The 12,652-nt window shown below is 40.7% G+C and overlaps 1 protein-coding gene and 1 long non-coding RNA gene across 4 annotated transcripts in view; both read right to left on the reverse strand.

Moving 5' to 3' along the window:
* LOC122516675 (protein slit) overlaps window positions 1–7,104 on the reverse strand; it is a 328,162-nt gene extending 321,058 nt beyond the window's left edge. For both annotated transcript variants that reach the window (XM_043634673.1, XM_043634672.1), the window contains exon 1: window positions 5,436–7,104. In XM_043634673.1, the coding sequence (XP_043490608.1) occupies window positions 5,436–5,734 (299 nt within the window). In that variant the 5' untranslated portion in view covers window positions 5,735–7,104. The remainder of the gene's footprint in view (window positions 1–5,435) is intronic.
* A 204-nt stretch (window positions 7,105–7,308) lies between these two features.
* The window catches only part of LOC122516677, a 29,538-nt gene continuing 24,194 nt past the window's right edge, over window positions 7,309–12,652 (reverse strand). For both annotated transcript variants that reach the window (XR_006303645.1, XR_006303644.1), the window contains one exon: window positions 7,309–7,573. This is a non-coding gene — a long non-coding RNA (uncharacterized LOC122516677). The remainder of the gene's footprint in view (window positions 7,574–12,652) is intronic.

A 12,652-nucleotide genomic window follows, 5' to 3' on the forward strand; every position in this document is an offset into this window, starting at 1 on the left:
ATCTAATTCTAAATAACGCTTTTTCATCTCTCTCTCTCTCTTTTTCTATCTATCTCTCGTATTCTCTATCTTTCTTTTTACAAGTACTACCAACATATCGTATTTAGTTAAAACAACCCGTCACGATCAAATCCGTGTTGGTAGCTAGTCTCGGTGTACATATGTATTTTCGTGGCACGTGGAGCGAATGTGCAGTTTGAACGCAGCCAGCAGTTTCACGCCAAGCCAGGCAACTATGCGGATCACCGCATTGCACTCGAGGAATTCGAATGGACCCGACTACACACGTATCTTCCAGGATTTCACGCGTTGCGAAGCTATGACTTCGAGGTTGCTCTCTTCTTCTCATGGTAGACTGCTTTCTGAGGATAAAAATAAAAGTACCGAGAGACAAGGATAGGTAAGAAATAAAGAGAGAAAATACACGGTGAGAATGTGTCGGCGAGAAAAAGGAAAAGAAAAATAAAGAACGTAGTTTAATTAAGACTAATCATTGGAACGAAATAGTAACACCAACGAGTAAGATAATTAACTACGTCGTCTAATTAATGTGCGAACCAAAGGAACTGCTCACAGTCTGCTTATTACATTTGGTATCACGAGTGAAGTTTACTGTGTCATATTCACTGTCTCTCTCTCTCTCTGTCTTTCTTTCTCTCTAACTTAACGATACTCGAGAAGAGAACTCTCAGCCTCGGGCAACGGAACTTTATTGTACGACCACAGGCTTGCTTTGAATTTATATGTCTCCTTTGACAAGTAGACGATGTTCTATATTATTCTTTGTCTTTTCTAAATTTCTTCTTTGAAAATAAGAGATTTCGAACATAGTATTATTTATCTCCGGAATAAAGTTCGTTCGTTCGTTTCGTTCGTTTCTTCCTTTGATTTTTCTTTAAAAGTTGCTAATAGATCGTGATTTTCGTCTAACTTTTCTCGAACTTGACCAACTGTGAAAGAAAAGAAGAGAAAAGAGAAAGTAGTTGCTTTCCTGTAAAGTTCAGATTTTCGGTTAAAAAAAAAAGGTTACTCGTTCTAAGATTAAGATAGATCACAAATTCCGATATATATATACATATATATATCTACTCGCATTTCAACGGGTTTGTTCCGTTTAACTGTCGATGTAACGAATGTGGGCCGAGTTCTACTCTCTTTACAAGAGCAAAGTCTGAACGTTACTTGGGAAAACATCGTATCGGGCCTTGACCAAACACTCGTTTCTACCGTCGTGAGTGATGTTTAGCTTGCCGAGTACTATTTGCCTAGCTTAATCGAAAAATCATAAGTGTCTAGCACTAGAAAAGGAAAAAAATAAAGATACAAAAAGATAATTAATGTATCTATAAAAGACCGAAAATATCATCGACGTGTAAAAAAACCTTCGTTACAGTTTTACAAGACTCTTTGTAAAAAAATATTTCCGATTAATTAGACCAGATAAACATACAGATATTAATCGGCAAGTCACGAAACTAAGCTTCTGTATTGTATACACCAGGAAATATCTATAAGAAAAATATATTATTTATCACGAGAAAGCATATCGGGTATAGTTAACCGTTAGGTTAAGGATCGATAAAATTTCTATGCCAGCACGTGCGAATAACAGTTCAAAGAAGTCAAATAAAGTTTAACTAAAGGAAGTAATAATATCTTCAAAAAAAGGGATAGTGAAATCGCTATTCTCCTTGGTATATAATTCGAAAGAGTTATTGCGACGGGTCCTTTCAAGTTATCGCTTGTAAATCTAATAGCTTCATTAGAACAAGGCGTCTATAAATAGATAGATATATCGAAGGACGATAGAAAAAAAAAGTGTTGTTTTGTTGGAACGATTCGAGAAGTATCATATAATATAAACGAGCGTACTACCTACCAGACGAATGAGAAAAAATAAAGGGAAAAAAAAAATAAAAAACAAGAAAATAGGAACGAAAAAAGAAAACGAACTGCTAGATACGCAGCAGTTGTTCTCGTAAATGTATCCCGAGAGAAAAAGAGAGAGAGAGATAGATAGATTAAGAAAATTTCTGACGACCGGTTGTCAATACCAATCAATGTATATCCCATGTAGAACACGAGTTGGTTTGGCTCTCCCCAAAAGGATGGATTTAGATGGGGTTTAGATACAAAGAGGGAAATCCGGACGCTCGTGTCCCTCATTATCTCGGCATCGGCTACGAAACGGGCCGGTCTGAACAGGTACAAACAGTGGTTCTCCTCGTGATCGAAGAACCAACCCATTATAGGCCTTTTCTCTGGCTCTATTACTATGCTCTAGGAAGCAAACGATCGAGCTTTCGAACGGAAATCAATTTGGCTAAACGACCAAGCGCCGGACCGAAACGAATGGTATTTCTTTTTCTATAACGACACCTGTCATTTTCATGCTGAGAGAGACAAATATTTCTTATTCGGCTTTCGGAGTCAACCACAACCACAACCACCACCACCATCACCACCACCATCACCACCATTACCACCACTACCACAACCATTACCTCCAGCACTACCACCACCACCGCTACCCACCCTTCACTACCAATGAAACGCACTATTAATAAATCTTATGTAACTAACATGTCTACAGTAATAATTATTAGAACCGACGAGATTTTCATAGTCATCCTCCTCCTCTACCTTCTTCTTCTATTGCTCGTTTGCATCCAAAATACGAGACGATATTTCAACTATCAATGATGAAAAGCGACGATAGAAATCTGTAAATGCAATAATTCATCCGTCTTTCACAGTTAAATAATATATATATATATATATATACATACATATATACAGATACCTTCTTCCTCTTGTAGAAAGACAACGTTCGAGCAACATTAATTATACAAATTTATGATGGAATTGCTAGCGTGTCGTTCGTATCGTCGCGAACACGAGCGGGTTTTAATCTTTCCCCCTTTCGAAAACGTTCGAAAGCATCTTCTGTTGTTCCTTCTTCCTCTCTCTCTCTCTCTCTCTTAGAAATTGAGTAAAAGCGAAGAAGGATTCTCACCGAAATTCGAAGAGACGAATCGTGCATGCAAATCCTTTGAAACGTGAGAACGTCGGTGGATACGACCAAGACGACGACGAAGAGAAGAAGAAGAAGAAGAAGGGCGTTTTCCTTTCGGATCAGGTTTAAGCATGCATAATCTGTCTTAAGAAGGTATTACGTATTAATGGTTGAAGTTCCTCCTTCTTACCATTCCTGACGAAAAAAATACGAGACAATTTTGTCCTCCCTCCCGTTTCTTTTTTTTTTTGTTTCTTTCAAATCCTTCGAACTGACTTTTTGTAACTTTCTCTTTGAACCAACCAACCAACCAACCAACCTTCCTTCCTTCCTTCCTTTCTTCCTTCCTACTTATTCTTTTTTTACTTTTTGTTTTTATCGCGATAGGACCGGACCACCGTACGTTCTCGTTCGCAGCAATAACTTTGCGCTAATGTATTTCGAGGATTTAATTATTCGCGGTCGCGCACGCCGACGGCATATTAATCGAATGCTAATCGACCACTGTTAATGGGTCCCTGTTATACTCGAGCGCGGATTTATCGACGTGCGATCTCGCACGGCAATTGCCTCGACACCCTCGACGATGAGAACGACGACGACGACAAGAACGACTCTTTAAGAAAAGGAACGACAAAAAAATAAAGTAGAAATCAAAAACAAGAAAGAAAGAAAGGAAGAAAAAAGAAAGAAGAAGCAACTAAACAACCCTCGTCTTTCATCTTTTATTTTTCTCTTACACGTCGACAGATTTTGTAAACCGTATCGATTTATTAAAATGATGTTACACATCTTACGACAAGGATGAAAGAGTGAAGAAAAGAGAAAAAGGGAAAGAGAGAGAGAGAGAGAGAACAGAGATTAAACGCGCCGTCGTTGAGCTCATCTAGATACCTAGTATCGCTGTGTTGTAATTTGTACCAATTAGATTAATGTGCCGATTTAATTAGTCCGTTCTTCCAGCGTCTGGGTCTCACTTCTCTCTCTCTCTTCTCTCTCACTCTCTCTTTCTTTCTCTCTCTTACTCCTCTCATACTCTCTTAGCCTCCCTTAACTCGTCGTGTACACGTCGCTATGAATATTTCGTGACGAGCTGTAGTAATGTAAGCTGAAAAAAATCCCTCGAGGTGAAGCAGAAAGTGTGAGAAAGAAAGAGAAAGAAAAAGAGGGAGAAAGAACGTTCGTTGGATCATGCTCGCGTGCCTTTACTTTAGCGACGATCGTATGGAAAGTGTTAAAACGTTATAACATAGCTGCTAAAACTATGCTCAGCAAAGTGTATCGACGCGAAGATAAATGCTTATATACGCACGAGACGACATTAAAACGCACGACGTATGATATCTATTTTCCCATCATCGTACTTGTAAAATGAACATTCCCTTCCTCTCTTTTCCCTTCTCTCCTGTGGGTGCGCACACACACATACATACACACACTCTCTTTCTTTGCTTCTCGTTTCTTGATCGTTCGAGAAAATATCAGTAAACAGCTAAGATATTTTCGATGTATCAAGTTGTAGTTTTCTTTCACTACCTAATGCATCTCGTTATGGCACCTTTATCGCGACAAACTATAAAAGTCGAGTCACTTAAAACCTACACCGTTTCTAACGATTAGAAAAAGAAAAAGAAAGGTCTATAAATGGGGGATGTAAATGACGTTGGATTATGTCGATAGCTTCACTGAAGTGGCTCGTGGGGGAAAAGAAAAAAAAGAAAAGAGATCGAGTCATTCACTTAAACTAGAATTGCATTTTATACTTTGATCGAATCCTTTTGAAGAAGAATAAGAAGAACAACAAGAAGAAGCATACATGTTAGAGTACGAAAGGGGAAACTTATCGGGGTAGAAGCAAGTGCATTCTGTATGCATCGTTCTCTCATTCTTTCATATTCCACTTCGGAGCTAGCTTGTGTCCCCCTTTTTTTTCTTTTTCACCGTAATAAAAGCAAGACTTTGTTTTCTTTCGAAATGAGCCAAACAACAAAGCAAACAGCATGAATCGTGAATAACCAAAGAGAGAACGACCCTCGATATATCCACTTATAACGATGACTCGCTTCAATATACTATTATTACGCCGAGATTTCGACTTATTGTTAGAAGAATATGAAAGAATTACGAAGAATATGATGACGTTTAACCTGATTCACTGGAACGTTTCAGGGTCAACATGTTAATTATAAACGATCGAGGTATTTACCATGCTGAAAGAAAAGTTTCGTTAAATATTCGAAGGAAATGAGATTTTCCGAGCGAAACAGCGGATATGCACGTTACCTTTTGTTTGGACTTGGTGCTCGGAAAAGTAACGGGAATGTGTGCTCACGGAAGCTGACTTGCAATTAGCTTGAATAAATGAACGGAGAAAGAAAAGAAAATAAATGGAGAAAGTGGTAAGGTAAAAATAACTCACAATTTTTCGGCGGGAAGAAGAGCACCCAGGTCGCCTGGTATCTGCGTGAGTCCTCGATGAGAACAGTCGACCTCTTGACCTCCACAGGAACAAGCCCAAGGACAACTGGCCGTGTTGAGATCGTCCATAGTACCGGAAAGACTTCCAATGCCAAAACTGCCGATGCCGGTGCCAGGACCGTGAGATGCACCACTACCGAGAACTGAGAGTATCAGAAGGAGTCCCCAAGCGCAGACCACGGAACCGCAGCTAACGCTGAGGAAACGTAACGACCAGGAAGGCGTCATAACGCGGATCATTGCCAGCACTTTACGATTAACGTCCTTCACCGCGCTATTCGGTCTTTCGAGGATTTTGGCGAAGCGGCTCCCGACACGGCTCTTCGGCCGTATGTTATCCGGGTTGTACAGATCGTAGCAAGGACCCTCCGTCGCAATTCCGCTCGCGCAAAGTCCACCGTAAACGTACGGCACGTTTGGGCCAGCGGTAGGAGCACTGCTAGCGCTACCACCAAAGCCGACAACGACACTAGCACCACCACCACCACCACCACTAGCAACACCACTAATTACAGTCGGTTCTAAGAACGAGGAAATCTCTTGTCCTTCCGCAGGAGGACAACCGAGTACCTGTACCGGACGAAGAATCGGATCCTGATCGAGATGTATGATCGCACACTCGATTTCCTCCGAGTGTCTCAAATCTCGACGATCCTCTGTTCGTTCTTCCTTTGGCTGCTTGTTGTCCCTCGAAAATTCTCTCCTTCGCGCATGAACTCGACAGAGACGATAATTCTGATTGATTCCAGGCCGCCCTCCTCCTCCGTTACCGCCGCCGCCGCCACCTTCACCTCTTTCTCCTTGATGACGTTGATGACGATGATGATGATGATGATGATGGTGATGAGGATGAAGATGATTTCTGCAATAGAAGGTTCTCTGCTGTCTACCTTCCTCGCAAATTCTACCACGAGAAACCTCTACGGTGTCCAACGTTGTTATTCTCGAAGATTTCGTATCGTCTTGGCACTGTCTTTCTTGTCTCGAAGAAGGCTGTTGCTGTTGCTGTTGTTGTAGTTGTTTCTGCTTCTGCTTATCGTAATGATGATGATGATGATGGTGGTGGTGGTGATGATAGTCCTCCTCCGCTTGTCTCTTTCGATGAACGCAGACTGGGGCGTCCGGTGATGAAAGACAAACTTGAATCGCGTATTCCTTCTCGTCGGCGGTTTCTAACTCAAAGTCCGCCAGCGCACTCAGAACAGAGCCAGTACTATCTTTGAGTTCTCCCTCCGTTTTCTCCTCCAACCTCCCCTTTCCTTCCTCCTCTTCTCCTACTTCTTCTTCTTCTTCTTCTTCTTCTTCTTCTTCTTCTTCTTTCTCGTCGTGTCTCTCTCGATCCAAATCAAGGGACGTAGACAACAACACCGACGTGGATGATGGCGGCGACGATGGTCGCTCGCAAACTAGACCATCCAGCAGGCCCTTCTGGGGGCCTTCTTCGCGGCCCCCTTCTGATTCTGGTGGCCTCTCGAGCAAGCTGTCGTCCAACACTAACGGCACCACCCGTTCCTGCGCATCTTGGGCCACAGCTCTCGCTGAGCTTATCTTGATGCTGGTCTTTGGCCAAGTGTCTACCGTACCCAATGACTGGGTACGCGTGGCTAAGCTCGCTAGTTGATTTTATCGAGATAACGTTCAATCTAGTATCATCCGTGCTCTGATTACCAAGAGAATCGACACGTTTCTCTTTCGATAAATCGGTAATGCGTATCTAATATTATCCTCTTAAATCTCTCTTATATTTCTTTTTTACTTTTCTTTTTTCTTATTGATATTCAATTTTCTACGTTTATCCTTTTATCCTGTATTTATTTGTTCTCTCTCAAGTATCCAAAATACTTTTGCACGAAATGAGACAAGTTACTAAAAAATACGTCGACCACGTACACGTACTGGGACTTTCAAGATGAATATTATCGAATCTTACGGATTTTGGATGTGAGTGTGTGTGTGTGTGATAAGCACCGACTGTTGTATTCTGAACGAATGTCGTTACACAGGCATTATCGAGGGCAGCGAGTTTGTTGAATTCCTCGTGGAGATTTCTAAGACCTTGCCGCGAGGCAGATGCATCACCTGGTGATAAAAAAAAGAGAGAAAAGGAATTAGAATAAAAGATTAAAAGAGGATTTTCGATCGATCCGACTCTCAAGGTTGTCTTTCCGAGAAACGACGTTATCAAGGCTTGCATATCGATCGAAACGATCTGATGCACGATCTCGCTATATCTCGTTTCTCGCGAAGAAAACCGATTATATTATACATATAACAGATGTTATCTTCTCGTGAAACATTAATCGAGTATTTAAACGGGTGACGGCACGTTGTTGTATAAAGAAAATAATACAAAATCATAAGAAACATCGAGATAGGCGTGGAAAGAAATAATATATTCTCGTACCCCTTTCTTTATTAGAGTCTCTCATGTATTTACTCGACGTACGCCGAATAAATGAGAAAAGTGCAGATGGCGTGCAACTAAACGCGAAGATAGTGAGACAACGAGAGTGAGAGAGTGAGAGAGAGAGAGTGGGTAAATGTCTCTAGCAAGGTGATTTTACTGCGCGTAATATTCTGTAAATCGCTCGTTGCTGCTAACCCCTCGTTTCTGTAATTTAAAAGCGAGCAAATGGCGTTCGTACAACCGGCGAACGAACGTTGTTCTCGTGAAATCGATACCTGAAAGAGAAGGCCTAACGTTATCGTTCTCATCGAACTTTTCTGCCAACTAACGCGCACAATTTTTACATTAGCCGACCGTATAGACCCGTAAAAAAGCTTAGTAGTAGGGATAGTCGATAAGCCAAATGGAGCTTTAACCTCTAAATAAGCACGTTATCCCCAAACGCTGTACTATGATATATACGCTCGTTCGTTATTTCCTACCCGTTATATAAACCTCTACTACCCATTCCTTTTACGTCCCTTTAACATCGTAAATATTAGAAGAAGACTAAAATAATCAATAGGTCGATAAAATCGTGAGAACGATCGATCGTTACGAGTAAACTCATAAATCTACTCGGAGATACCTATAATACCTACTATATGTATTGTAAATATATATATATATATAGTATATGTAGAAGTGAAATATGAGTTTTAATAAATAATGTCGTGAAGAGAAACGCGTTTCTTCCCCGACCAAAGTAATTCGAGGAAATAACAGAAAAGTATGCGGCAAGCTTTCGGACGAGCGCAAGCTGTGATTCGCTCGAGCAGACAGAACAGTTTTTACGTCCTGCAGGCGTACGCATAATATAGAGAAAAGCATATTTCCCTTCTTCGATGGCGTACTTCGTACGACGAAGGGATGGGAGGGACGACGTCGACGTTTCGGTTGGCGAAGCGAGGTCTTACAGAAGGAGATTCTGAGAGCTACAGAACATTTGTATGTAGCTTCGTGGTACAACCACAATTCACTTCGCCAGACTATCCCTATATTCTTTTCCTTTTTCTCCTCTTTCTCTCTCTCTCTCTCTGTACCGTTCGTTTCCGAAAAGAAACGCACACTCCAAAGATGAGACACCTTGCGTTCCTGAAGAAGGACGAGAATATGAAAGAGGGAAAGGGGAGAAGTGGAAGGACCAGTGACGCAGGCAGTTATAAAAGAGGGAGAAGAGAGAGAAAAAGAGATAGAGAAAGAGAGTACAGGGACCGCGTCTCGCTGCAATATCGGAAGTACGAGAAAAATATGCTTCCCAAGCACAATCAAGGACGTGAATGCATTCCATGCACGGTCGCAAGAGTTTCGAAGCATATTGGAATTTTTCCTTGGTATTTTCTACGGGCCTTTTTCCTCCTCCTCCTCCTCCTCCTCTTCCTATCCTCTTTTTCTTCTTCTTCTTCTTCTTCTTCTTCCTTCTCCTTGTTCCCTCCCCTCTCTCTTACATTTTTACCTTCTCCACTTCCTGTCTGAGAAACGTGCCTCGAACAAACCTAAGAACCGATGTCCTCCCTACACACAGTGCAACTCGTTCGTTCTCTACGAAGGAAGCTACGATTTACCTTGCTTGCTTGCTTGCTTGCTTGCTTACTTGCTTGCTTCCTTCCTTCCTTCCTTTCTTCTTTCCTTACGTTTCGCGATTTATCTTCTTCTACGGAGTTTTTCTTTAGAAAATAAAAAAGTAACCAACTACGTTCCTCTTTCAATTCGACTAATGAAAAAGGATTATTACGTCGATACGATTCTATCGATAATTGAAATTTCTTTGAATACTATCTACGTCATCCATTTAGAGACTTTGACTATGACGTTCTTAGATTACCTAGGAAAAAAATAATAGAATAAACTTGGATCCCTACGCTTGCTTCCTTACTTATAAATTATAAAGTTGCGGTTTAGAAAATATAACTTTGGACTCGAAGAAATGCGTTTACGTGAAATATTAGATTAACTTTGTCTTCTTGTGGATCGCTCAATTACTTTAACATAATAATGTCCTGATAAAAGGGAGGGAGTAGATACCGAGTACCTAATTAACTACCGGAGACCAGTAAATTCATTCACGATGACCTCTTTACTTCCTGCCTTCTTGCCATTCTGCCTTCCTGTTTTCTTGTTTTTTTGCCTGCCTGCCTGCTTGCCTGCTTGCCTTTTGGCCTCCGACCAGCGTTAAAATTCGTTGAAAATCTAATATTCTGTTGGAGAGAGAGAGAGAGAGAGAGAGAGAGAAAGAGTAAGTGAACGAGAACAGGGATCGATAATACGTTTAGTAATAGTTGGTACCGAACTTGGTTAGGTTGATGCTCCCTGCTTCTTCCTCAATAGTACCTACACTATGTTTCACTGTTTAACAGACTCAAGTATCAGTGAGTTAAATAGGTAGCCTTTACGACGAGAGGTGAGTGTATATATCACGCACGTATATTCTCGAGCACTCTCTTACGGATAATATGGTCTGTGATGTGATATCGAAGTTAAGTTAAGGTGCCCTTCTGCCCTTTTCGTCAGCTCGCTTGCAAGAGTAAGCACCGCCAAACCCTTTTGTTTCGAACACGAGTAAGTGTGATCAAGAGTAAAAGAGAGATAGAAAGAGAAAGAGAAAATGTTTGAAAAGGAACCAGAGAAAGTCTTTCTTACTCCTTTATCTTCTCTTTTACGAGTACTCCATACTTAATTAACAACGTTAGCGCATATTAATTGAAGCAAAGTATCGCGCCAATAGATGGAGTCGCCATATTTCTCCTACTTATCAACCTTTATACATTTTATCGAAGAACAGAAGAAGGACGAGAGTACGAAAGTACTTAACAAGATCGATTTCCGTTTTGTCCTAGCAACGAGGGAAGAACTTAGCCATTGACACCAATGACGAAGCTCCGATAAAGGATAATTAGTTGAATTATTTTCAGTTAGTTGGAAGTGAGTTCGAGGAAAGGGACCTTCAATCCATTTGATATTAATCGAAACGATCCTCTTGTAATAGAATGAAATGCTTAAAAGCTCGTATTAGAGGTAAAGAGAGAAGGAAAAAAGAGGAAGAGAGAAAGAGGGGGATTTTAAAGAACGCAAATATTTGAGGTTTAAACGATCGATTGTCACGCATGCATGTAGACTATCTTTTCCAGCCTGGATCGATCCACATGGAACGAGAGAGAATTCAACCCCTCGTCTCTACTCCCTCCTCCACCTCCTCCTCATCCTCCCTACCCCTTTCACCCGTTCCGTGATTGGCCATATGCGACAAGTTTGCCAAGCCATACAGTGCCGTTGGTGACGACTTTTAGCGCGCGATCGCGTAGTTTATTTGTGTAACGTATTAACGCTTTTAAAAATCGAAGGGGCAACAAGGAAAAAGCATCGATAGATGTCCCTTGTCGTAAATAGTGCAAGGGGGGTTTGATATTGACAAGTGTTAGAAGATGCCACAACCCCTCACTGGATTAAACCACCGTATACCACGTGCGGCTTTATTCTTAATACGATGTAAAACGAGAAAACAAGATGTGTAACGTATGTGCTTACGTATCTTTATGCAATATGTAAACGTATGTTAGCTATTTAAAAGAATTTATGCAAACAAGGAGGATATATACGTACGCGCCTTCTCTCCCTTGTTACGGATAAATGTTAAAGGACAGTTGTCTTTTCTAAAGAACGATATATATATACATATCGAATAAAAGACAATGTAAATATAACAATGTAAGCTCGTAAATTCCTGTTCCATTTTCTTTCTCTCATTTTCGCGTACGGCTTTCAATGTTAGATATATATATGTATACCAAAGTATGTAAGCTCGAAGTAATAGGAAATAGTCTTTCGTGGCAAACAAGCGATAGATTTATGGTAGCAGACGTCTATATAAGAGTTGCAAATCTCTTTGACGTAGTAAAGAAGAAAAAGGGAGCAAGCAAATCAAAAGATTCAAGAAGAGCCAATAGAAGTGACTTCGAAATATTGCGTCCCTTATTGAAATATATTTGTAAGCCACTCTAAAAGACAATTTCGCTGAGATAAAATATAGAATAGATCAGAGAAGAGAAAATAGTAGATATGTAAAAGAAGAAAGAAAGTTTAGTAAGAGAGATACGCCTTAGAGGTGAATAGTTGGAGTACATATCTCTCTATCTCTCCAATAGGAAACCAACTTTCCCCGTATTTGGTAATATGAGACTGGAAAAAAGGGATCACCGCCACCACAACCATCTTATGTAAGTGAAAGAAACACCGTTTAGTTTACAAGTGGTCCTCGGTAAGGGGGTTTCTTTAAAAAAAATATTCTACAAAATTTAAATTTGTTCGATTGATTTTAAACAGTTTCCATAAACTCTCGACCACGAGTACTTTTCCGAGTACTTTAATTTTCTTTATTTAATAATAAAAGAACTCTTAAGAGCTATTGCTATAACGCTGTTGCATATTCGCCTGGGAATTAAGAATTCATTGTTAAGAACCTTCGTAGAAATGAATTCATTCGTTGAAAGGATGAGAATAAAGCTACCGTAGGAATCCTCTCGTACGTTTTTTAAAAAAGCAACTAGAGAGTCTCGGTGGTTCACGCGCGAGACGTAACTCGTGCGAGACCCACACGTATTTCTCCATTTTCCATGAGTTCACCGTATGCTGCCTTTCAGCCAGACGCAACCCCAGACGATTCCTCCTAACTTAACTCCATCCTCCTCATCCTCATCCTTCTCCTCCTCCACCGC

Source organism: Polistes fuscatus, unplaced genomic scaffold (assembly GCF_010416935.1).
Source record: "Polistes fuscatus isolate 324 unplaced genomic scaffold, CU_Pfus_HIC Scaffold2, whole genome shotgun sequence".
Lineage (NCBI taxonomy): Eukaryota > Metazoa > Arthropoda > Insecta > Hymenoptera > Vespidae > Polistes > Polistes fuscatus.